We start from the raw sequence: 24,667 nt of genomic DNA, 5'->3' as shown, positions 1-24,667 counted from the left end.
CCAAAATAAATAACTAAATAAGTTACAGCCGGATAGACAAATTTGAATACCTCATTGGTGTATAAACAAAACAATCATAATTCGTTTGATAACAATGATGGAAATATGAACATACAGAAATGTGAATCAAGCCGAAGCCGTTATCTTTTTTAGACACACTACAAATATAAAACTCAATTTCCTAGCGTATCTTCAATTATTTGTGTTATTAACGTCAAAGAGTGAAAACCAAGTGTCTGTGTTTTAAAATACATAGATAAAAAATGATAGGAAAATATACTCTATGTGATATATCGGGTAACGATGGTAAAAATGGAAAACCGGTGTGGATAATTATAAAGGGTGACGTTTATGATGTCACGACATTTGTAAAGGAAGTATGTTTATCAGGGTTCTTGGCTAAGTGGAAGTTATTAACATATTTGCACATTTACAGCATCCTGGCGGAGAAGATTTAATAATAGAATACGCTGGAAGAGATGCCACAAAGGCATTCAATGATGTGGGACATTCTATTGATGCGATCCAACAAATGAAATCGTTCAAAATAGGTGTAGTTGATAACGAGGTGAGTAAAAGATAATAATATAAACAACGGAACATTGTTTTGAATTAATCACACAAAAGTGAAGAAATTCCTGATGATTCTTATCATTTCAAAGAATATTTGCTACAGAAAGAATTGAAAGTATGACTTGTTCTGTTTTTTTTTAATAATTATAGTGCCAACAACAATGTGTGCCTTCAAGAGAGGCAAAGACCCAGGAGGATGAATGTTGCCGACGGGAAAAGAAACGAAAGGGGTTGTTTTCTCTTTTTAAAAAGAATCGAATTTAATTGTAGTATTGATGTATTTTAAGTTAAATTTAAACATAGAGTACCTTAACTGTGGTAATAGACCTATTCGTAAATGTCAAAAATCGTTTTTTTTTTCACAAAATCTTAACCAACAGTGCAATTTAAGAAAAGAAGTATAAAAATTCAATTATATACATCATAAATAAATATTAAAGTTGGACACTACCTTTCTTAATAGTATGTATATTTAATGGGACCACTATATTATGTTGCATCGGTCGTTTGTGTATCCTCCACTTCGGATGTGCCTTGGAAGACATCGCAGGCCTGGTCAAAAGTAGCTGTAGAAAAATTGCACACATTTACCGCATATGTTCTTAAATAGTGATAAAAGCGTGTTGAGCGCCTCTCTAGAGTTGAACGTATCTTTTCACTGCGACAGATGTTCCTTAAGGCCGGCTCATAATCCAAATTGCGCACTCTTCTGGATCGCATTTGCAATGGCATCATTTCATTGCAAAGAGATATTCTGTAATTGCAAAAAAGGTGTAAAATGGTTAACATTTGCGTGCGTTTGCATATTTAGATAAGCTTACATAGTTTTTGGAGTATCGAACAAATTGTAGGGGCACGTATCGGCCTCCAGATTTATATCAATTGCACTCTCAAGCAGCTTGTGTGAAATGCATTCGGATAAATTTGGGTTCAAGCGATCCATTATCGATGACATTGAATGTTGTTCGGTTTCGTTGTCTAACATGGAAGCAACTGATAAATTTTCATAGAAAGAGCATAAATTATCCAAGGGACTACCAGCATGGTTTCTAATCCACTGTTTTTTGGGAGACTTTGATCTACGCTTCGAAGAATTGTTGCACTTCGGCAAAGCTTTCTGGGCCGTTGGTTCGCTGACTTCTAGTAATTTACGAGAAACTCCAAAAATATCATTCAAATTTATACCGAATGTTCGAAAATCAACAGGAAAGGGTACACGGAACTTAGAATTCTGACAGACTGTATAGAACTCAAACAGCGATCGATGCATGTAAACTCCTTTATATGTTGACTTTTCACTAGCGGGCATTTTGACGTTTGCTTGTGGGATGTTCTCTTGACTATCTGTTTGTTCTTGCTCCACAGAAAATTGGCGTTTACGTGGTGACGCGAAGTAACTGCTACTTTTCTCTTTGGTCTCAGCCGATTTTGTATTGCCGTCTGTGTTATTCATCAATTGCTTTTGCCTATCGCCTCCGCTTTGTATGAAAAACTGAAGTTCCAGCAGAGTTTTTCTTAAATCTCTGTTATTATAAAGATACAAAGATATTATGTCATCCAAAAGCACAGGACAGTTTTCAATGAGCGATAGTACTGCCAAGAACTTTGAAATATTTAACACATTGGGAGAGGAGAAATGTATTGTATTTTGAGCCATTAAACGCTGCAAGTGACTACAGTTTGGATTAGATGCTACTAGGATGACGGGTCGTTTGGAACTGGCAGCCAATGTATAAATAGCATCCGTGAAACCAGCATCCGTTTGGTCAAACACAATATCGGCATCTTCTATAAGTATAAGGCACTTTCGCGTTGATTGCGTCAATTCACTACTACTGGAGTCACTGCCAACCGAATCAACATTATTCGAGTTTTGTCGCTTCATTTGTGTTTTAAGGCCGTTTAGAGATTTTTTTAGTAGATTATTCTTTTGTGAAGAACCCGAACCCGCAGCATCTTTGCGTATTTGATGTGATTGAGTTGCTTCCTGTAATTCTTGAATCAACTTTTTCCCCGTTCTTTTCATGCCTGCATTTATTTCCAAAACATTGAAATTCATGTCATTAGCTAAAGCAAATACTGCATTAGTTTTTCCAGATGACACTGGCCCCAGAAGCACCACCGTATTACAAGATGCACCCTGGTTACTACACGAGGAGTCATTAAAGTCTATGCTGTCGTCAAGGTTCTGAGAATTTTTTGCGCTGTTAGAGGCGGACCCACTTGACCAATTGGAGAGAAAATCACGTAGTTGTGTTACCGGGTTTAAGTTGACCAAAACTTGTTCAAACAACAATGGTTTGTATTTTTCACTAAACAGCAATTCTCCGTTCGGAGCAGTGGGAGGTGGCTTGTATTCCTCGTCGGGATTATCGGGTACGTTTTTACGTTGTTGCTCCAATGAACGTCGTGTCCGTCTTGTTACCACCAATGAATCCGACACTTGTTCTGTGTCCTGTGCTGAATCTATAGCGCTAAAGTAACGATATTTTTCTCGCATCTGGTTGTAGCATTTATAGGTTGGAAATCGTTCAAATTCCGTTTTCCAGTTCTTAATAATGGCCCGTTTGTTGGCCAAAGTGGGCAGCATCATATGTTCAATGTTAAATGAATATGTCGTGCTCCCGTTACCCTATCAAAGTTAAAAATTACATTCAATAGAAAAATTAAAATATTTTAAAAATTTTGTACTTTATTTGTACATTATATACAAGGATTTTGATAAGCATAGTAACTCTACAACATTGGAGAACTTTTATTATAACCATCTCAACAATTCCTTACAATTACATATTGCAGTTGTCTTCCATTCAGTGCATGTTACACACAAACAATAACTAGTTTGAAAGACAATATCATCGACAATATTCATCGACTAGGTCACACATGATATGTTCATAAATATATAAGATGCAATTATTTACTACGTATATAAAAATCTGTAGAATGAATTTTATAGCCGAAGTTATAGCCATTTAAAAAAAATCAATGACATAATTGGTTATTACAATTTTTACTGTAATGTCTCAATTTTGCAACTATAACCAGTATAATTTTTTTTGAATGGAAGCTCTAATTTGCACATTTATGGGCTTTTTTCTATCAATTCAATTAGCAATTCAGTCTACGACGGGTGAAGTTAAATTTTATAATGACCCTTTGTGTCCCAATCTTGATTGGCCATAGCCAACAATTTGTTTGAGTCATATCTCAGTTTAAAAATTTTAAATAAATACTACACTACATTAAAAGAGAAATCTAAAAATAATGCAAAAAAATCGTACTCGAGCTGGGCTCATACATATAATCCTAAGGAGAAGCAAGGAGTGGCGAAACTTACAGTATGATTTACATTAAATATTAAATGACTTACCTTAAAGTCTGCCGCTGAACAATCGGAAAGGGTTCCGATTTGAAAATTACGTTTAGCCAATTTACCTTTTCCCCTACGCATTGGCAGCGGCGAAGGCGTTTTCAAACAATATGCTTCTGGTTGCAGTATAAATGTGCATGTGAAATTTTGTTCAACAATATTCTTTTCATCTGCAGTTAACTGTTTGATATGCGATATTTGGGGAAATATTTCAATAGATTCTTCGTAATTTTGTTCCTGCAGCTTCTGTTTTTCTTGTCCAAGGCGCAATTTTTCAGGTACACCAGAAAGGAGAAAGGCTTTCCGTGCTTTTAAAATTTCAGGATCAGGACTGGGTTTTGGCACAGAACGAACAAATAATGGGGCTAACTTTTTCGGTGTTCCGCGTGGTGTAACATTGTCCATACTTGCACTCATATTAGAACTGTCATCCAAAACAATTACATCTTCACCACTTTCTTGTTTAGGAGAGGCTCTGTTGGTTGATTGGCGACAGTTACTCCGATGAGCGTTTTTACGACCTGGTGTAGCTTTTTCCCCTTTTGATGGACTTTCTTCCAAGTCAATATCGTATCGTGCTTTTCCAACACAGGAGCGTCTTGGCCTACCACTGGGTGTGCTTGTAACTTCGAACTGAATAGTTGAGTTTGAATCATTTGGTACTGGTGTATTTGTCCACTTAAGCTCATCATTGAATGTTTCTCTTTTTTCGCACAATACACCTTCCTTTTTGATTGAATCATTTGATTGCCTCTCCGCAAGTTCCTTGGGCGATTCTTTTTTGTGGAAATATCCCAGCAGACTATCGCGTTTTTTTGTTGGTGAGCTCAATTTTGACAAAAACTCCTCCGTTTCAGTATCAAGTAGCGGTTTGGACATTTCAACGGAATCGACCGAATCAACTGAACTCATGCGCCGAATGCGTGGTTTGCGCTTCTTTGTTTCAACTTCTTTTACACAATCCTTGTCCTTTTGGCTTCGATCAGACATCCTTTGTTTCGTTTTCTGCTGCATTGTTCCTTGTTTATGATTTGCGAGCGCTTTCGGACTACCACCATTCACTAACATCTCCTTAAACCTACAATACAATGATAATTCAAAGTAACATATTATTGTTTTCCAATTTTAATGTCTTACCGCTTAGCACGTTGTTCCAATTGATCTTCTACATAAGCTGCCCTAGCTTCTTCTTCGAGTTTTCTTTTAGCACCGCCTTTCTGCTCGGCCCACTCTTGAAGCTTCAGCCTTCTTCTGACCATACCCTCATTGGTATTTTTGTCAGCTACTGGTGAAGGTGAGTCTTTCCCAGGAGTGTTCGATCCTATGGTCTTATTGCGCGCATTCATCATAACTTCAAAGGCATTTGTAACTTTTGCAGGCTTGCCGCTGGTACTCACTCTATTGTCATTCTCATGGTCGTTTTTACTGGCGTCCTGTACAGTTTCTCCAATTTCGACTGGTGCACTTTCGTCAAGTGCCTCCTTTTTTGGTGTACGGGGGAAATGCTGTAAAATAGTTCCCGACTTGATGGGACTTTCTTGACATACTTTACCATTTTCTAGCGTCGATTTTTCTTGAAGTGGTCGCTTTTTTGAGTGACGTTTCTCTTTATCGCGATGTTTGTTTTTCTTTTCACTGTTCAATGATCTACGACCTGACTCTTCTAATTCCTCAGTCTTTTTGTTCGAAGTTCCAGCTGTTGCCGCTTCTATCATGGCCAATTTTTTCAGTTCCTTTTTACGACGATGTTTTTCCTTGTGCTGTTTTTTTACAGTTTGAAGCACTTCTTCCATATTCTGTAGAATTATCTTCGAATCTATACGTGGATGAGTGACCGGAATAATATCGCGTCCATTACATCCATTTTCCACAGTTACAGCTGAACGAGGAGTTGTTGTATCCGATGTCTTCGTTTCACATTCAATGGAGCAAGTATTCAATTCGGTCATGCTTCAAATTTATAAAAAAATAACATACTTTTTCAATTTATGTGGCCAATAAGTTTATTTTTTTTTTTAATTAATTTTTCTTCCTGGGCAATTCCCCGCGCTTTTTCTAACCTTCATCGAAAAATTAGTGTAGGTTTCTAGAGACCGAAAATGGAACGATTTCGAAAAAAGGGAGGTATTATTTCTCCTTCTCCTTTACACTCGAAGACAATAGGTCTCTCCAGATCGAAAACGGGTAGAAATAACATGGAAAGAGACACAGTTTTATGTGCCTCTCCTTTCCACTCGAAGAGCTGTTGTTCGGAATAACAATGAAGGAGTGGAGAGATGTATTCCCTTCTCCTTTCCACTCGAAAAAAAGTCGGTATCTCTAGATCGAAGACGAGTAGAATTAACTTGGAAAGAGACATAGTTTTGTTTATAAACATTTTTCTACGATAACCGATTTTCTCTTTCATGATATCGAAAAAATTGCAAAACTAGTAGATGTTTGCGAAACAGAGCTATAATTTTGGAGACTGTGAATAGTGTTTAGTGAAAATGATATAAACGTATTAGTAAATCCAATAATTAATTAAAAAAGTGATCGAATTGTTAAACAAAAGTTCATGTATCGAAATTATAAAAAAGTTAATTGGACTGATCTAGAACTGCAAGAATGTAAAATTTCTTACTTCGATAACCTATTTCCCCATGGTACAATAAAAAGGTAAGTTAGAGCTACCAGCTGATGACAATTTTTTTCGCCTGACTTCTGCCAATTTTGTGTACATATTTGTCATTTTGAAAAATTAAAACAAAATATTTTCAAAGCCAATGATTGGAAGACACATTCATGCGACTCGCGTATTAAAACTATTAACCACTTTAGCCATGAAATTGAAAGATTGAACAGCACAAAAAAAACAGGTTGAGTATGATGATCTTGGCTGTATTTTTAAATACTTGTCTTAAAAATTTACTGAGATAAATTTAACAGTACGCTTACATGAAAGTGGGTTAACCCATTGGATTTGGATTAATTGTCATATCCATTGCTTATACTTCAAATGAATCCTTTTAAAGTTGGTTAACCATACAAAATGTCCTAATATAAACATGGCATAGGTATGTATATGCATGGTACAATGAATTCAAGGTAGGGCAGAACTACCATATGATTTAAATTTTTTTATTTTTCTGGCTTAATATGTCAACTTCATTTGCATATGTGTGTGTCTCCTTTTCAATATTAAAAAATTGTTCAGAAAATATTCAAATTCGGGTGTTTTCAAAATGCTTATTGCAACGAATGCATCGACAAAATCTACAGTTTTTGTCGCGAAATAAGCCATAAGAGATATATAGAACATGATATTGAGAAGAAATTTTGACCATTCGTTCAGTTTTCGCGGTTTTAAATTATTTATTCAAAATCAATGCAACAAGTTGTTTGCTTTTTTATTGTTCTGATAGTAATTCTGACATTACAAGCCAAACAGGTAGACCTCTATACTTGCAATTATTTCAAAGTTGACCTACCTTCTCTTCATTGAACCATGTGTATATGTAAACAGCGCCTCTCGAAAATGTTTGCAGAAGCTGCTACCAATACAACAGGAGGAACGCTTGGAGATGCCGCCATAATATGTAAACAGATTATAAAGAGTTTTTACACGCTAGAATTAACAAGGAAAAGTCTTGACATAATATGTTTATATTTTTTTCTCAAAATTATTTGTTTGACAACATTAAAATTTTATACTGATTAACCCACATCTAAATTATTCATTTATCATTCAGTTCAATTCCTGAAATACAACAACTGAAGCAATTCGATCTACTGAGTTCCTGTCTTAATTCTACCATCATTCTCTATCTTTATTCTTATTTCCTATCTATTAGGAACTAGTTCCGCAGGCTGTTTTTTTTTTTTTTTGTTTTGCATGCGAGTACAGAATAGTAGGTCTCTCTAGATCGAAAACGGATAGAATTGCAAAGAAAGAGAGACAACTTAATTTCCTTCTAAATTATTTCACAATTTCACAAAATTTTATTTTTATTTCGTTAAAATCGCAAGAAAACAGTAATTCTCTTTTTACTTCTATTTTAAATTAGTTAGTGGAATAAGTAAGGGACACAAAAACACATTAGAAATGGAAAATAGCGGTCAGAAACCCGAAAGCGAGCAGGAGGCAAGAGAAGAAGATCGTCATGAACCCACATCGCAAACAGAAACAAAAGCAATTTTAAAAAATATTCATGAAAAGTCATCTAATCTTTTGAGTAAATTGCAAGAGAAAAAACATGCCCTTCAAAATAAGACGAAGGACAATTCGGAAGCTAGCGATAGGATTGCTCGGATAGCCTTAAAAACAATGAAATCGTCTCAAAACACAATTGATGTGGAAGGTAATGCAAGGGGAAATGCATCATCTTCAAAACAGTTAAAAAATACGGAATCAAAGGTAGCTCCTCATTGCAATGGCGCAATTCCCAAAATTCCGATTAATAGTCCAGCTGTTGATCCATCTGAAGACAACAAGAAGCAATTGGCAGAAACAAATGAAGTGGCCTCCAAATTGTTTTCGAAATGTTCAAAAAGTGAATTAAAAGGTTTGGTCGGAGGCCTGCAAGAATTAATTGTCAAACTAACAGTAAATGACAATAAATTGCAACAAAAGGTTCAAAAGCTAGCTTCAGATATCAAAGTTCTGAAAGACTTTCCCTTATTAAACCAAATCCCAACGGACAAATCGCTTAAACAAAACAGTACGAACAGCCAAAAAGTAGTGGAGAAATCTACTCGTCGAGGACCAGAAGAAAAATCACCTCAATGCATCAATGAAAAGCAAGACAGAAATCAAAAGATAAGTAAAGAAATAAATCCAAGGGATGTTCTCCTGAATTACATCAACTCCTCGCTATTGGAATATACAGGAGATGACAAAAGTTCTACAAAAGTCACTTGTACTATGATGAACCTTGATGATTTGGAAAATTTTGGACAAATGTTGGTGAAGATGGGATTTGGAAGTATAGTAGAAGGTGAAATACGCGTCAACCGAAAAAACAACAGACAAGCCTTTATTTCACTAAGCAATGACAGGGAATCTGGTGAAAGGGACGCCATTGTTACCGTGCCTGCTGCTAGACATTTTGCATTTGATGGAGACATAGTTCGAGCCTTTGTCTTTAACGTAAAACCTAACCCCAGCAAATTGGGACAAAGTGAAAATAGGAGACAGAGAACGTCTTCTGTTAATATAATGGGTGGCAAAGAAAATTCAATTTGCTTGACAGAAGATGAAGACCCACTCAATGAATGTGACTCTCCTCCCGATACTGACATTGAAGACGATAACGTGGCTGCAATCTCACTCGACAACTGTCGCAAAGCATTTGTTATTTCCATAATCAAGCAAACCGAATTGCGCGAAGTTGTTGGCTCTATAAATTTCATAAAAACTACAACATTAAACTCAAAAGTTTACTACAAATTGAAGCCCCATGATATGAGAATTCCCATGGTCTATATTCCTGAAGAATCGTGTCAGAGTCATGTTGATGCAGCTAGCAAAGATGACATTGTGGGCATGCTCTTCTTAGCCCTAATATTGGAAACGGATATTAGCGGCCACTATATTGGAGAGTTGTTACAACCTGTTGGAAAGGTTGGTAATTTGGAAGCTGAAATTAAGGCAATTCTACTACACAACGGGTTGAAAAAACTGAAACCATACGATCAGAAATTCTATGACATGTATGACGGTCCAATGCCACCAATCACTGAAGATGATTTAAAGTTTAGAGAAGACCTGCGCAAAAAGTGTGTATTCACCATAGATCCCCTAACGGCTAGAGATTTGGATGATGCAATGTCTGTGGAGAAAATATCCGAAGATGAATATGAAATCGGTGTTCACATTTCGGATGTTTCGCATTATCTTGAAGAGAATTCAGAACTAGACAATTTAGTCAAAGAAAGAGCTACATCTATATACTTAGTTAACGAAGTGATACATATGCTGCCAACATCGCTGTGTTTCCGATGTTCCCTTTTGCCAGGGGAAGATAAATTTGCTTTTTCTGTCTTTTGGCGTTGGAATGAGTCTCAACAAACTTTATCCGAACCCAGGTTTACACGAACTGTTTTGAATTCCTGTTCACAATTTGCCTACGAACACGCCCAGATGATCATAGATAACCCCAATGAAGATTTCTCCGATAGTGATTTACCGGACATTTTTAACGGCTTTACACCAGACGACATAAAGTGGCGCGTGCTGTTGCTGTACTCAATATCGAAACATTTAAAAACAAAGCGCTACGAATCAGGGGCCTTATCCATAAATAATCCAAAGTTGCGTTTTAATCTGGACCCTATAACAGGCGAGCCGCTTTCTTATGAAGTTGAGGGACGCAAAGAGGCGAATTTCCTGATTGAAGAGTTTATGCTTTTGGCAAATCAAGCAGTTGCTAAGTTCACACATCAGCATTTTCCCAATACAGCTATTCTGCGTAATCATGCGCCTCCCTTGCAAAAATCTATGCGCGCACTTAAGGATCGATTGGCAAATATGGATTTGGAATTTGATATTAGCACGTCAAAGACTCTATATGAAAGTATGAAACGCATTACCCGGGCCAGTGAAAATCCTGCAGCAGTCGAAGCATGTCTTAATACTTTTTTGACCAAACCCATGGCACGTGCACGGTAAGCTGTGAATCTGAAAAAAATGTAAGGGTCGAAGTAATGATTCTGTGTATTTTTCAGGTATTATTGCAGTGAAGGAAAAACAACGGATGCCGATTTCTGGCATTATGCTTTGTCTATTCCGATATACACACATTTTACCAGTCCAATTAGACGGTATCCAGACATTTTGGTTCATAGGTAATGTGTTTTAATTAAAAAACAAACCCTTGATATCAATTAGAACTGAAAAATTGAATTTGCGGAATCTAATATCTGTATGAGTTTTGACATGACTAATATATTTTATTTGGTTTGGGACTACTCTGAATCTGTGGGTCTGAGAACTTTCATACGAAAGATATATTAACCATTTTTGGTTTTAGTATAAATAGATTTCTTAAAGGGCGACAGTATTATCTACTGTAATTTGTAATTTTTTGGGTGGTGGTGTTGAAATACTGGAGAAATCTATTACCAAGAATATTGTATTCTTTGTATATGTGTAATTTATGAAGACATCTTTTTCCGTCCATCTTTTTTGATTAAACAATCTTACATCACTTTTTATTATTATTATAAATAAGTAATTAAAACAATTAATTTAACATATTAAATCCACTTTCAGAATACTTGCAGCATCTTTAAATTACTGCTCACCGTCGAAACGAACTCCCGACGAGCTTCATGAACTGACCAAAATTTGTAATGAGCAGAAGTTCAATGCCAAAAACGCAGGTGACGAATCTATTGACCTTTTTTTCCATCGCTATATACGTTCGAAGGAGTCAATAACGCTTAAGGCCGCTGTGACAGATGTCTTTAAACACATGTTAAATGTTGTCAGTATTGAAACAGGTCATTCCTTCACCATCAACTATAAACAACAGAAAGTTATTATTGACACAACACATGTGCCACAATATGTATTGGTTTCAGAAAAGAAATCCCAGGTGCCGCCCGTTAAATTACAAATATTTTCAACGATTGACATACGAGTGGTATTACGAGACAACAAGAAGTGTGCGTTTATAATTTTTCAGGATAAGAATAAAAAAGTACAAAGTAATACTGCCAACGGTGTTCAAAACAATCCAAAGCACTTATCTAAGGAACCGTCAAAGAAAAATAAACCTAGGAAAAAGCGTGCAAAAACCCAAACTAGAAGCGAAATTGTTTATGCTGTGGATGCAGATTAAGGACCATAATAGCGCTACGTTTTGGAATTACCAAGAATATTGTAGATAGATGTCTAAATTAAAAAAAAATTGTGATTATCTTTAGATTACTATTTCAAAGTATATAGAACATGTTTTTATTCTAATTTCTAATTTAACATTAGATTTAAATGATTTTATATAAAAGCGTTCTTGTATTAATACTTTGTTATAAAGTAATTAATACACATTCATGACAAAACTAACTTTATTTTTTTTTATTTCACATAAACTGCATTAAACCTGAAGTGAAAATCAAATGCAAATAAAACAAATATTTTTTCAGACAGTAGTTGTTAATGTTTATTTTTTAGTTATAGAAATTCATAAGATATTGCTATGGGAAACTGTGTGAGTGTACAACAAGCCACAATATTCATTTTTACGGTTCATTAAACATTTTGAAGACTCTCTGTGTATATATATTTATTGGAAGTTGTTCTATGTGTTGCGATGATGACACTGATTCATATGCATAATTTGAGAATGAATTTCTTGAATTCTAAACGCACTTTCAAGAAATGTAATTTTTTGGGTTTTTGTTTTTGAATACGTAATGCCCAGTATTCAAGCAAAAGTGTGGGGAAATTGCCATTGCAAGTGTGATGGTATGTCAAGGATCCGAAAATGATGCCAACCTATATCAGTTGTACTGATGATGAATCAGTATTTTTCGCAACGAACATTTTGCTGCAATAGCTTGTGACAACCACATATAACTTTCTGAGAATTTGCTAATCGATCAGTATTTTCCGAACATATAGTTTTACCGGAATCGAGTAATCTTCAACGGTCGGGTTATTTGGAGGTTCGTACATACATACATTCATTAATCTGATTTAGATAATCCCTGCGGTTAGACGTCAATGGCTTCTATAAATACATTTCTGTTACCCCATTACTTTTTCCATCCATTTCATTGGAATAAGTAGAAGTAAAACATTTAAAAATAGGGAAACCCCAAAAAAGGGTTGAATACCCAAATAAGATGAAAATGCAAATATATAGTTCTACGTAATTGCTGTTAATTTGTCTTTAAATGTTTCGCATTTTCTAACTTAGATTTCCAAATTGAGACAATGTAGAATAAAACTGAATCTACCATTGAATTACATACATTGTGGCAAACAAGAATACCCGTTTAAAACCTGTTTATTACAATTGATATACAGACTAGTTGGCGCATAATAGCCGAAATGTTGGCTTATTTTTTTGTGCTCTTCTCGTTTTGCGTTTAACTCAAAATGCTAATAAACAAAATCCCCTTTGTTTGTGTATGTATGTGTGTGCGGATGCATATGTTGAATAAGTAAAACCTTTTGGTGTTTTTAACTTGGACACAGGTTGCTCCGGTATTCGGCGAAACAAGTAAAACACATGCGAGCTTCATTGTGCGATTGGGAGAAGAGATGTTCATGAACTTATCAATGTCAATTCCGACTATTTTTTATGAGTATTGGTTTGTTCTTTTTACTTGTGGGAAACCGATAAACCTTAGTTGTCCAATCAATGTAGAAATAGCATTTAGTCATACTTGAGATTTTGTTATATCTGCACATTTTATAGAGAACTAATTCGGTTCAAGCATCAGTCCATCGTAAACTGACAAGTGAAATAGTCGTTTAATATCTGTTTAATTCGAAATCATGAAATTATTATTAGGCTTCGGTAATAAAAACTGTGTAAAATTGAAACACTTTTAAAATCTTTAAAGATTAGAAAAAAACTGTAATGAACCTAATTATTGGTCTGTTCCAGAACTGAAAGAATGTGGAATTTTTAACTACGATAGCCTATTTTTCCCTTCTGAAATCGGAAAAATTTGCAACACTTGCATTTTCTTGCAGGTTCTGGAACAGAGCAGTTTTATGGATTGCATAGAAGCGGTCTCCACAGACTAACCGATTTTTTCTTTTCTTGCATTATTTATATCTATTTCGTTTTCAGTTATGTTAACAGTGCTACAATGTAGCACTTTGGCCCTGCCTCAAAGACCCTCTGATCGATTTTTTCCGCAACGATTGCCTGGAGCAGGAAATAATGGAAACCCCTTTTTACCATCGACCAACAATAATCAAGGAAACTTGGGCAACAATAATCAAGGCAACTCTGGAAATAACAACAACATAGTTTCGTCGACAACCGCTGCTCCGACTACAGCGACAACAGCATCTCCACAATTTCTGTCATGTTTACAGAGTTGTCCATCCACAATGGAATACAACCCAATATGTGGTTCGGATAACATAAATTACCACAATAACGGCCGTTTAGTATGTGCCCAAAGATGTGGTAAAAGTAAGTGAATTTCATTACATTTTCCCAAAGATTTCACTATCATATCTTACTTTCAGATGTATCGGCTTTGCGATCTGGAATCTGCAATCCCTAATTGGCTAACACATGCTATCTTAAGATATAAATTGTTTACGTTTCGGAGACTGTATTTGATTATTATAAACAAAAATAATTTATACATGTATTTTTAAAATTCAATAAATTAAATCGAACTTAATGCAAACTCTGATGTACCTTTGCTCTGAAAATATCTGTTCTGCCCACAGAAAATATCTTAGCTACTTTAGTTTTTATAATATTGAACAATGCTTCCAAAATATCTTTGAATCTTTACGACCGAAATAGATAATAAAATATTAATTAAAATATTATTTACATTATTTTCCAAGAATTATTACAACCATGACAGCTCAAAAATGTAGGTACACAATCTGAAAATTTTCATAGAGGTTAATGTGTCAAGATTCCACGACTTAATAGATAATGGAAGCTAAAAGTTGATTGGACAATATAACCGCACACACATATTTTAAAAAAATTGAGAGAAAATCACGGTAATTTAAAGCTAAGCTAGAGATTAATATTAATATTCTTTAATTATTCTCTTTCTTTGCAGAGAACACGATAGTCGTAGAGATGTCAACGTGCATAAACATTAATGCGTATTTGCTGAAAGCAATGAAATCAATGTTTCGTTCATTTGTCAACAGCTATAAACTAATAATTTTGATATTTAAACTAAATTTCAAATTTCTTAATATTAAAACATATACCTTTCTGATAACAAGCGGAGTTGCAACTCTCGGAGTTAGGTACAAATGCTGAGTCAATCAAGTATTAACAAGTAAAAAAGCTGTAAGTTCGGCCGGGCCGAACTTTTAATACCCTCCACCATTTGGTACAAATTTGGCAATTTCCAAACAATAAAACCCGTTAAAAATTTTGTTAAAATCTTAAAAATACCGAATGTTTATACGACGACGTGGGCCTGCATAGGCAACTTTTGTCATAAATTATTACAATATTTAAATGCGAAACTTGAAGAAAAATCTGTTTATAATGTAGCTAAAATCGTCAAAATACCGAATATGGGGGGTACCGTTATATGGGGGCTATACGAAGACGTGGACTTGCACAGACAATTTTCTGGCATGGGCTGAAGTATCCATTACGAACTTCACATACGAAATTTGAAACAATCCCGGTAAATAACGTCGCTAAAATCATTAAAATACCGAATATCGGGGGGTACCGTTATATGGGGGCTATATGAAGACGTGGACCTACATGACCCATTTTCTGTTTTATGCTGCAGTATCTATTACGAACTTCAAATACCAAATTTGGAACAATTCCGCGTAAATAATGTCGCTAAAATCATCAAAATACCGAATATCGGGGGTTACGGTATATGGGGGCTATATGAAGACGTGGTCCTACATGGCTCATTTTTTGACTTAGGATGTAGTATCCATTACGAACTTCAAATACCAAATTTGAAACGATTCCGGTAAACAATGTCGCTAAAATCATCAAAAAACCGAATATCGGGGGGTACCGTTATATGGGGCCTACAGGAAGACGTGGACCTGCAGAGATAATTTTCTGTCTTACGCTGTAGTATCCATTACGAACTTCAAATGCCAAATTTGAAATAATTCCGGTGAATAATATCGCTAAAATCATCAAAATACCGAATATCGGGAGGTACCGTTATATGGGGGCTATATGATAACTTGGACCTACATGGCTCATTTACGAACTTAACCTGCCTACTGGGAAAAAATACATGTGTGCAAATTTTTAGCCTTCTATCTCAATTTGTTCGAAAGATAGCGTGATTACAACAGACAGACAGACACACAGACAGACAGACGGACATGGCTAAATCGTCTTAGAATTTTACGCTGATCAAGAATATATATACTTTGTTGGGTCTGACATGAATATTTCGAGGAGTTACAAACGGAATGACAAAATTAATATACCCTCCATAGTATGGTGGAGGGTATAAAAACAACTCGGAATCTCTAGCTTTTAATATTTGTTCGACGGTGAGATCCAAAGTAATTTGATTCATTGCTTGTTCTCTTACTTTCTCAGACAGACAGCGATTTCATGTGAATCGCGAACAAAAAAAAAAACAATTTCCATGTAGATGATTAGTACAAAATCATTGGTTCGGCCGTAAAGATCATTTCATTTAAAAAATAAACAACTTTAAGTGAATCTGATTGCAAAATGTTACAATTTCGCATAATTTTTCCAATTGGTATGTGCTAATTTTAAAGTGACAAGTTAATATCGGTTTATAATTGATATAAACAAATTTTTAAATATCAAAGATGAATTTCCAAATACGGTGAAATATCGCAAGAAAACGAATTTCAAGCTTCAAACAAATTCAGTGACGTAGTTCGTACGTCGCATAGAGTTAGTTTAAACGTCATCATTTCTCAGTAACTCGGAGTCACTAAGCTTTGCGTAAAACTGGATAAAAAATAAGTAAACAAAAATAAGGCCATGCTTAAGTCGATCAAATAAAAGTGTGAAAAAAACAAAAATTTGGTTTCTGTATAACAAATAACAATTTGAATAAAAAATGGTTTTAAAATTCCCTTCTATAGGCCCGCTCATTTCATTGCATATTGCCTAAGCGGCTAAAATCGCCTAACATTGGAAATTAACAAAAGAGGTAATTCCACCTGGTGTCAATATTTTGACTCTGTGACATCATAAAATTCGAAGTTCTAAATTAAAATATGTCCGTCTGTGTGTCGTTTGAAATCACGATAAAGCCCACATTATTTGACGTAGAGCTTTGAAATTTGGCACAATAGTTTGTATTGTGTCTAGGATGGTTGGCATTGAAAGTGGTCCTCGCTTTCGTATAGCCTCCATATAACAGTACCTCCCGATATACGGTATTTTGATGATTTTAGCCATATTTATCCACGGAATATCCTCGTAGTTAAAATTGTCTATATTGGTCCCAGTAGTGCATGGCACCCATATAAAGGTACCACCCACTGTATTGAAGTTTAAAACTTTGACTGCATTCTCCAACCTACCCCACTGGTATTTGCAGTTTAAAGTGGAACACGTTTGAATACTGATACTTTTATTTAAAAATGTTTTTTACCTAATAATATTGAAATGTCGGCAGTGATGATCTTAATGCTTTTTTTACTTTTTAAAAATGTTATTATTTAATATAATAATTCTATTCATTTTTGTCTTCTCCAAACGTAGCGTTTCTTTTTTGCTATGCCCTTGCTTTTCCCGACTCTCGAAACCCGAATTTGGAATATGAAATCATAAACCCCAGAGCTCCGCAACTGAACGATAAGCCGGTGTTACAACCCATAACTTCAACTCAAAGGCCTGTCATCATCAACACACCACCACCACCTTCAAAAGATTCTAAAAATTTCGTTTATAACCCAGTTACTAAAACATGGACTCAATTAAAGGGAAGTGATCCACCACCAGCTGAGGATGCCCTTGTTTGGAATCAAAGTAATGACAAATGGCTAACCATGGTAGCACGAGTTTAAATAATACTTATAATTATATATATATATATGTCCTTGTTCTACATAATTACATATGAATGGAAACAAAATATATACTCACTTATACATATGGTTATACTTTGTATGTGTTATACGGATTGCGGCGTAATTTATAGGCTCTTTCTCTGATATTTCATCTTTTGTACAGTCGCTATCCATGTAACTAAGAGAGAGTTGGTCTAAACGTGGATTGACTCACAGACAAATCAAGAAAACCTAGTTTATATTGCTGTACTTCGTAACTTCTTTCCTTTACCAACTATACCTTATTTATACCAGAAATCCTACACCACTTTGCATATTTAGTACAGCTTCACATAACAAATTAAAGTTTTTATGACGAATTTGTGAGAATTAAATCATACAACTATGATTTTAGTTATAATTTAAAGTCTAAAGGAGCTAATATATGAGAGGAATATCCTCCTCTGAATCGATTTCTACTAAATTTGCGGAGGCAGTTGTGCCTTTTCAATTCAGGCTTGCATTATCCATTTGGTGCACAATTAAATTGAAATCGGATAAAGATATAGCTATGTCCAAATCTGAACCGATCTCGATAAAATTTGGCGAAGGTATTTCTGAGCGGTATTTGATACATTTCCCCGAATATCGTTACTACCGAGTGCATACTACGGCCGTGCAGGACAAGTTCAACAAATCGGATAACCAATATATATGGGAGCTATAGCTATATCTGAACCGATTTTCACCAAATTTGACATACTTGTTTCTACATCCAATTTGGTCGTTAGTGCCTAATTCCATCCCATTTGGGCTAATATTACACTTTTGGTGCACAATATTACACAAAGGCAAATCGGACGAAAATATTTATGGGAGCTATATCAAAATCTGAACCGATCTCGATTAAATTTAATGAAGGTATTTCTGAGCTGTATTTTATATATTTCCCCTAAATATCGTTGTTACAGAGTGCACGGTTGCGGAGGACAAAAAAATTCTCACCTTAAGAAAGGGATAAAAGTCATCACCAACGGCTGCCCAAAAATGCAGTTCCAAGTAATTCTTGGAAGCGCAACAACATAAAATTTAACACTATCATGAAAAATGTATAACAAAGATCCGAAACATATAATCAATAGCCCCTACAATGCTGACTTAAAATAAATGTAACAGAGTCAAAATATCGCGCCAACGGTTGAGTAAAAATCTAATTTTATGAGTTATGATCAAGAGTATATATTCTGTAGGGTCTGAAACGATTATTAAAATACAAAGATAATGTACAAACACTTACTGTAATGGATGGTATAAAACACATGTATTTAAAATCAAAATTGCATTTTTGTATTTCAGAACCTGCAAGCATTTGCTGTTCTAAAACAGAGCTGTAGTATTCTCTCTTGTTACCATTTGGTAGCACAGAGGTAACAAGTGGCATTTTATGATTTTAGAATGTCCAATGATTTTGAAATATCCAATCTTTGTCGTATTTTGTGTTAATAAAAAATCATTACATAATGATTGAAAAACTTATTATTAATTCATCTTATACCTCCGCTTACATAATTTCGGACGGTAAGATCCTCTTGGATAAAAGTTCGATAGACGTCAGCATTTTGGTATTACTTAACGTAAAATAATTAAATCAGAATTCGATTCAATTCATTTGGTCTTAAACAGGATGTATCAATATTCGTACTCGCAAAGTGGTATGCTACGCCATGATTAAATTAACATTATTTATTAAATTAATAAAATAATACTTTTTATTTTTATCAATACTTTCCAAATAAGCACAATTAAATTATACTTTAGACTTTAAAAGTTCGCTCCGATCGCATGGCAGACTTTTGATCCATGACCATCTTGATGCGGCATAACTCTTCCACGGCGAAATTCAATTTCTTGCCACAAGTATCGGTAAATTTATCCAATTTTTCAGATAGTTCTCCGACTTGTGTCTTCAGCATCTGTATTTCTGAACGAACATCCGATATTCCGTTAACGTTATTTTTCAGTTTAGTTGCCAAATCTGTTTCACCCATCAACGTATTGGGAACATTTGTAGCCGACCGGGGTCTAAGCAACTGTTCATGCTCGGGTCGTGTGGTTGTCTTGCTATAATCGGTGGCATTATTGCGCATGGGAGTTTTTTCCTTGCGCTGAGTTGAGGTTTGGCGTTGCAGTGATCTTTGAAACATTGAATAATTCGTCTCAAACTTCCGTCTGCGTATGCTCATGTTGCGATCACGCCGTTCAGCTACTAATTTATAGATATTCAATTTAATATCTTCAGGTAGCTGATTATCACGCGGGTCATTCGGCCTAATAACAAAAAGAAGCTTATTTCGCGAAGTTCTAAGGAGGGCACTTCTTTTACACAGTTTTAACAGGCGTGTCGGAGCCCCTCTCAATAGCCGGGAAAAGAATAAACTCTCCAAACGTGATACCAATTCAGCTTGTCTCACCAAGCGGTCCAGGGAGGCGGATACTTGAAGTCCTTGGATATCGCTGACAGCCAAACCCACCATTAGATTTGTGAGTATAACAGTAACCAGTAGCACGAAACTAAGAAATATGAAATGAGCCGTCACAGGATACTGCACTTCCACATCACCATAAAAAATATCTTCGAATTCCAATTCACCTGACATCATGGTTATGGATTTCAAGAGGGACCTATAATATAAGACAGTGGTCATAAATCCAAATCTAAAATATCGGGCATTCAACCACTATCTTACCATGTTATGTTTGTGAAGGCCTTGTAGTCATTGAAAAGTACGGAAAAGCTTAGACCAAAAGCAATTAACAGGCAAATATAGGCCAGCAGAAACTTGCCAAAATTGACAGCCACCTTTGTAAACATTTGAACGTAAACCCCAAAAATTGGAAAACGGCCCACTAGCATCATAAGTTCTACCCAAACTAAGAGTACCACAACTGCTGCCACATGATGCTGCCACACTGGAACTTTTTGCAATTCGCCCACGATCAATATTTCCGGAGTCTGAGAGGTTGTTAAATTAAAAAAAAGGCCATACAGTTCGGAATATTTTTAAAAATGAAGCTTACCACGCACAGTAAAACTCCAAAAATAATGGACCATTGCAACCAATTCTCCCAATACTTTGCATAGCCTTGCAAGCCATGAGCCATCTAAATGAAGGGGGCAATATAAAAAATCAGAAATTGAAATGTATTCTATTGCACAAGATTACCTGAAAGAGTTCTTTCCCCAGCAGAAGTAGGTTAAGAATGATCACAAAATATCCCACGGTTGGTATGTAGCCCGGAGCTCGACATTCCACATCCTTTTCACAATGATGTACATAAACGCCCACAATATACATCGTGAAGAGTATCACGTAAATGGCATGATATAGAAGAGACATCAGGAAGAATTTGCGTATTCGACGCCATTTCAGGAACAGAAATGTTTCACACAGAGGATGCATTAACAAACGCTTCTGGCCACACTCAATGAGGGAAAGCAATAGCTCGGTCTCGCCGCGCTCCAATGTTCCCGGCGGTACTAGCCATCGAAAATCTAACTTTATCTCACAGTCGACATCTCCGATCTCGTGGTCATTAACTTTAATGGACTCGTCGAATTTCGACATCAGCTTGGGTATGATTTCGGGTGTTCGTCGTACAATGAATGACAATGCAGAGACGTTGCCGTCTGTGCGTGCCGTAATATCGGCACCGTGTTCTATACGAATCGAAGTTGTTTGAAAGAATTTAAGTTGTTCGTTTCAATTGCCATGCCACAAAGGCAACTTACCTATAAAGGCATAAACGCAATTGCTAAATTCATTCAGAGCGGCAATATGCAAGGGTGTGTAACCGTAGTTGTCGGCTTTATTGACATTGGCTCCTGCTTTTAGCAACGCGGTGCAACAGTCAAGACAACGCGATTGCTTGACAATGGCGGCATGCAATGCCGTTCTCCCGTCCCGATACACTGCATTCACATTTGCACCGTGTTTGATCAACAGTTCTACTGTCTCGATGGACTGTGAAAGGCACGCTAAATGAAGAGGAGTCTGATGGCTAGCATTGCGGCAATCTACCTCAGCATTGTGCTCCAAAAGTAAACGAACACAATCTGCGTAATCGTTTTCGGCGGCTGGAGGGAAAATTTTTAAATAATAATTAAATTAATTAAATGGCATATATAATTTTATCCACAGTAGGTATAATTTGTCAATTAAACATTTTCGAAAGATATCGTATGAATGAAACGAATTTGCAAATAGGACCGATTTAAAAAGTCACATTGAATTTGAGCTAACTCAAAAGACATTATCTATTTTCATAGTAGTCATCTATAGAAGTTTTTGGAACCGTCCATGGACCTATGGGCTATGTTTATATTGAAAATAATTAAACATAGCGTAACGCGTAACATGAATTGATGCTTACGCATTTATTCAGATTCGCCCTTAAGAAACAATTTAATTCTTTGGCAACGATTCTAGCGATTGGGCGCCATCTAATTTGTTTTTGAGAAATGTGGATATTTGTGAACTGGAGCCTTTCTCCTTGTAATGAGTACTTTAGAGGTTATTAAACAAATCAACCTAAACATTTAATATCCGGGTAAACAAAAAACGTTTTAGTAGAAAACAAATTTTCAACGACAAAAAAATTTCCGGCAACGACAAAAACTTAAAAAATATATTTTCTCATTTCAAAAGAGTGTGACTTGAATCCGTCTTCAGCGCTTAGCTGCCGTTTGGGAAACTAAAATTGGTCTCTTGATGCGTAGAAAACTCACACCTAAGATTACGCTTTGATTCCTAGAGGAACAAATGCAAGGAAGGAAATTATTTTGAATATAATTCAAACATAACTTTTTTATAAAGAGAAGTTATGTCAAATGAAAAATTCTTTAAAGTAAATATTTTTCATTTCATATTTTCAATGTCCAGTTTTATGACTTTTTGTTGTTGTATTGTAATATTATGCCATTGGAAATTGTAAATAAATAGAAAATATAAATTCATACATTCCCGCACATGAGTGCACTCTAATGTGGCGAAAGTACGTGCATACATATGTACGTGTGTATAATAGTATTTATAAACATTTAAACAATGAGAGCAAAGTCTTACCCAAATGCAGAGCTGTTAGTTTACCCTCTCCGAACTGAGAACGCACATCGGCGCCATGATTTAACAACAATTCCACACATTTCGTAAAGCCCAGGGCACAGGCGGTATGCAGGGGAGTTTCCGTGTAAACTTGCGGGGTATTTGGATCAGCACCATACTTCAAAAGAGTTTCCACACATTCGATGGCATTCCGATCGATTGCAAAATGTAAGGCCGAACGTTTTTCGAGACCTATGTTTATGTGGGCCTTTCGCTTCAGCAACAGCAGGATGCATTCGACGCTCTGGGCACTTGTGGCACAATGCAGTGGTGTGACCTCTTTTTTGGCATCCCAGCGATTTGGATCGGCACCGCGGTCCAATAACACTTTTGCAATGTGCGAGTTCCCTCGAGCTGTGGCAAAATGCAGAGGACTCCTACCGCGCGGATCGCAGCAATTGGGATCGCTACCACAGTGATCCAGCAGATATATAATATTCTCCACGCACCCATAGATTGAGCAGTACAGCAGTGCCAACTGGGCATCATTGGATGCTGGAATCAGATCTGTAAATGTTCCAGTCTTTACCATTTGAGCAACAGCAGTTGCGTTATTCAATTGACCTAAGGTTTGTTCGATTTCCGTACTGTCCCACAGTACTTGGTGTTGTTGTTGCCATATTAATATCTCGTGGGCTTCGTCGCTAAAAATCGTGTCGCTGTTGCTTTCACTGGAAATGCTCCTTTCGTAGAATACCTCATTGTCAATGCCACTTTCAGAATTGCGCTTCAGATCGTTTTCCTTGGCGAGTGTGAAAAACAAAACATGAATGAAATAGAATGGAATGTATGGACGGCGTTTTCGGTATGTGCGAAATGTTTTATTGTACTCTACACATGTCTATGCGGACAACAGGTACGGTAAGTGGTTCGAGAAATTGGTACGATTTCCATAAATTATTTCACTAAAGTAGCTGTTGTGAGTTGTATAAAAAGAAACATTGAAAACGAAAAGGGTAGTAGAGGTGGGGCCTTTAAAACATCGTAAGTTTGTGATTCGTGTGATTATGCGTATTCTTGGCCGATTGATTAAAAAAACTTTTTTATAATTCCATAATTTTATTTAGCATCACTACAGCACCTGTTGTGGCACCCAAACGCAATGTAGAGTACACCAACATTTCAACATTTCATTTCTTTCAAGAGGTGGCAGAGGATATTCCATGTACATATATTGGTTACTAACAATAATTGAAAATCGCACGTTCTCCATTAGATGCTTGATTTTGATATCGTTTGAATTTGTGAACACTAACTACTGATTGAAATAATTCATAAAAATTTCAAAATTCATATTAAAAAAAAAAAGTAACACACAATTCTTGCTCGAATTTTTCTGCACAATTAAATCATCGGAAAACACAAATAAGAATCGACACTCATCATTTCCTATTATATTTAAATAAATATTGAAAATTTCAACATTTGTTTATTTTAACTGAAATTATTGGATTCCAAAAAGCGTGTTGGCACACACACTCAGACAAACACATGTAAACAGACACCGCACTTTCCCTTCACCGGCGACCGTTTGTATTTCTTCCGTTTGGAGCACTTAACCGTTCAATAGTTTCCCCTCGACTGCTATATATTGTGGCCAAAAGAAGCTAAGAATTCTTTGGCAAGTCGATGATCGTGATCTTTTCACTGCAGTGAGAATGAAAATTGTTCTCATTTTCAGTAATTTTCTTTTCGTGTTTCCTTAAGCAAGGCACTTGTCCGGGTGCTTGTTCTCGGATATTTGCATTGTTTTGGATTATCGCGCGAATGAGCGAGGTGGAAGCTACGGGCGGTGTTGGGGCGTTTGTGTGAATTGGATGCTCAGAGAACAACAAAAACATTAGATTTATCAATGGAAATGTGTGAAAAATATTGTTTCTT

The 24,667-nt window shown here is 35.9% G+C and overlaps 6 protein-coding genes across 7 annotated transcripts; 4 read left to right on the top strand and 2 right to left on the bottom strand.

Moving 5' to 3' along the window:
• The first annotated feature begins 200 nt into the window (after positions 1-200).
• Positions 201-1,025, top strand: LOC101889967 (cytochrome b5). Its single transcript, XM_005178595.4, has 3 exons — positions 201-377; positions 437-568; positions 724-1,025. Exons 1-3 carry the CDS (start codon positions 264-266, stop codon positions 835-837), a joined length of 360 nt encoding a protein of 119 aa, XP_005178652.1. The 5' UTR covers positions 201-263; the 3' UTR covers positions 838-1,025.
• On the bottom strand, positions 805-6,048 carry LOC101889796 (enhanced level of genomic instability 1). The gene is made up of 4 exons (XM_005178594.4): positions 5,084-6,048; positions 3,947-5,024; positions 1,395-3,205; positions 805-1,327 (listed from the first exon to the last, which is right to left on the bottom strand). Exons 1-4 carry the CDS (start codon positions 5,893-5,895, stop codon positions 1,063-1,065), a joined length of 3,966 nt encoding a protein of 1,321 aa, XP_005178651.2. The 5' UTR covers positions 5,896-6,048; the 3' UTR covers positions 805-1,062.
• Positions 6,049-7,829: 1,781 nt separating this feature from the next.
• LOC101890133 (DIS3-like exonuclease 2) lies at positions 7,830-12,079 on the top strand. The gene is made up of 3 exons (XM_005178596.4): positions 7,830-10,591; positions 10,652-10,771; positions 11,199-12,079. The coding sequence occupies exons 1-3, from the start codon at positions 8,031-8,033 to the stop codon at positions 11,767-11,769; spliced, it is 3,252 nt and encodes a 1,083-aa protein (XP_005178653.2). The 5' UTR covers positions 7,830-8,030; the 3' UTR covers positions 11,770-12,079.
• A 1,208-nt stretch (positions 12,080-13,287) lies between these two features.
• On the top strand, positions 13,288-14,302 carry LOC101890301 (putative transcriptional regulator cudA). 2 transcript variants are annotated; one of them, XM_059119740.1, is made up of 4 exons: positions 13,288-13,455; positions 13,635-13,673; positions 13,735-14,085; positions 14,142-14,302. In XM_059119740.1, exons 1-4 carry the CDS (start codon positions 13,434-13,436, stop codon positions 14,177-14,179), a joined length of 450 nt encoding a protein of 149 aa, XP_058975723.1. In that variant the 5' UTR covers positions 13,288-13,433; the 3' UTR covers positions 14,180-14,302. The 2 variants fall into 2 exon arrangements, with proteins under 2 accessions (XP_058975723.1, XP_005178654.1); XM_005178597.4 differs by lacking the exon at positions 13,635-13,673 and having other exon boundaries at positions 13,296-13,455.
• Positions 14,303-16,200: 1,898 nt separating this feature from the next.
• LOC101890583 (uncharacterized) lies at positions 16,201-17,732 on the top strand. Its single transcript, XM_005178599.4, has 2 exons — positions 16,201-16,357; positions 17,338-17,732. The coding sequence occupies exons 1-2, from the start codon at positions 16,327-16,329 to the stop codon at positions 17,640-17,642; spliced, it is 336 nt and encodes a 111-aa protein (XP_005178656.2). The 5' UTR covers positions 16,201-16,326; the 3' UTR covers positions 17,643-17,732.
• A 1,628-nt stretch (positions 17,733-19,360) lies between these two features.
• Positions 19,361-24,667, bottom strand: LOC101890754 (transient receptor potential channel pyrexia). The gene is made up of 7 exons (XM_005178600.4): positions 23,973-24,667; positions 22,748-23,528; positions 21,415-21,759; positions 20,849-21,342; positions 20,703-20,786; positions 20,372-20,637; positions 19,361-20,306 (listed from the first exon to the last, which is right to left on the bottom strand). Exons 1-7 carry the CDS (start codon positions 23,997-23,999, stop codon positions 19,439-19,441), a joined length of 2,865 nt encoding a protein of 954 aa, XP_005178657.2. The 5' UTR covers positions 24,000-24,667; the 3' UTR covers positions 19,361-19,438.

Source organism: Musca domestica, unplaced genomic scaffold (assembly GCF_030504385.1).
Source record: "Musca domestica strain aabys unplaced genomic scaffold, Musca_domestica.polishedcontigs.V.1.1 15, whole genome shotgun sequence".
Lineage (NCBI taxonomy): Eukaryota > Metazoa > Arthropoda > Insecta > Diptera > Muscidae > Musca > Musca domestica.
This window is presented reverse-complemented; position numbering and strand designations above follow the sequence as displayed.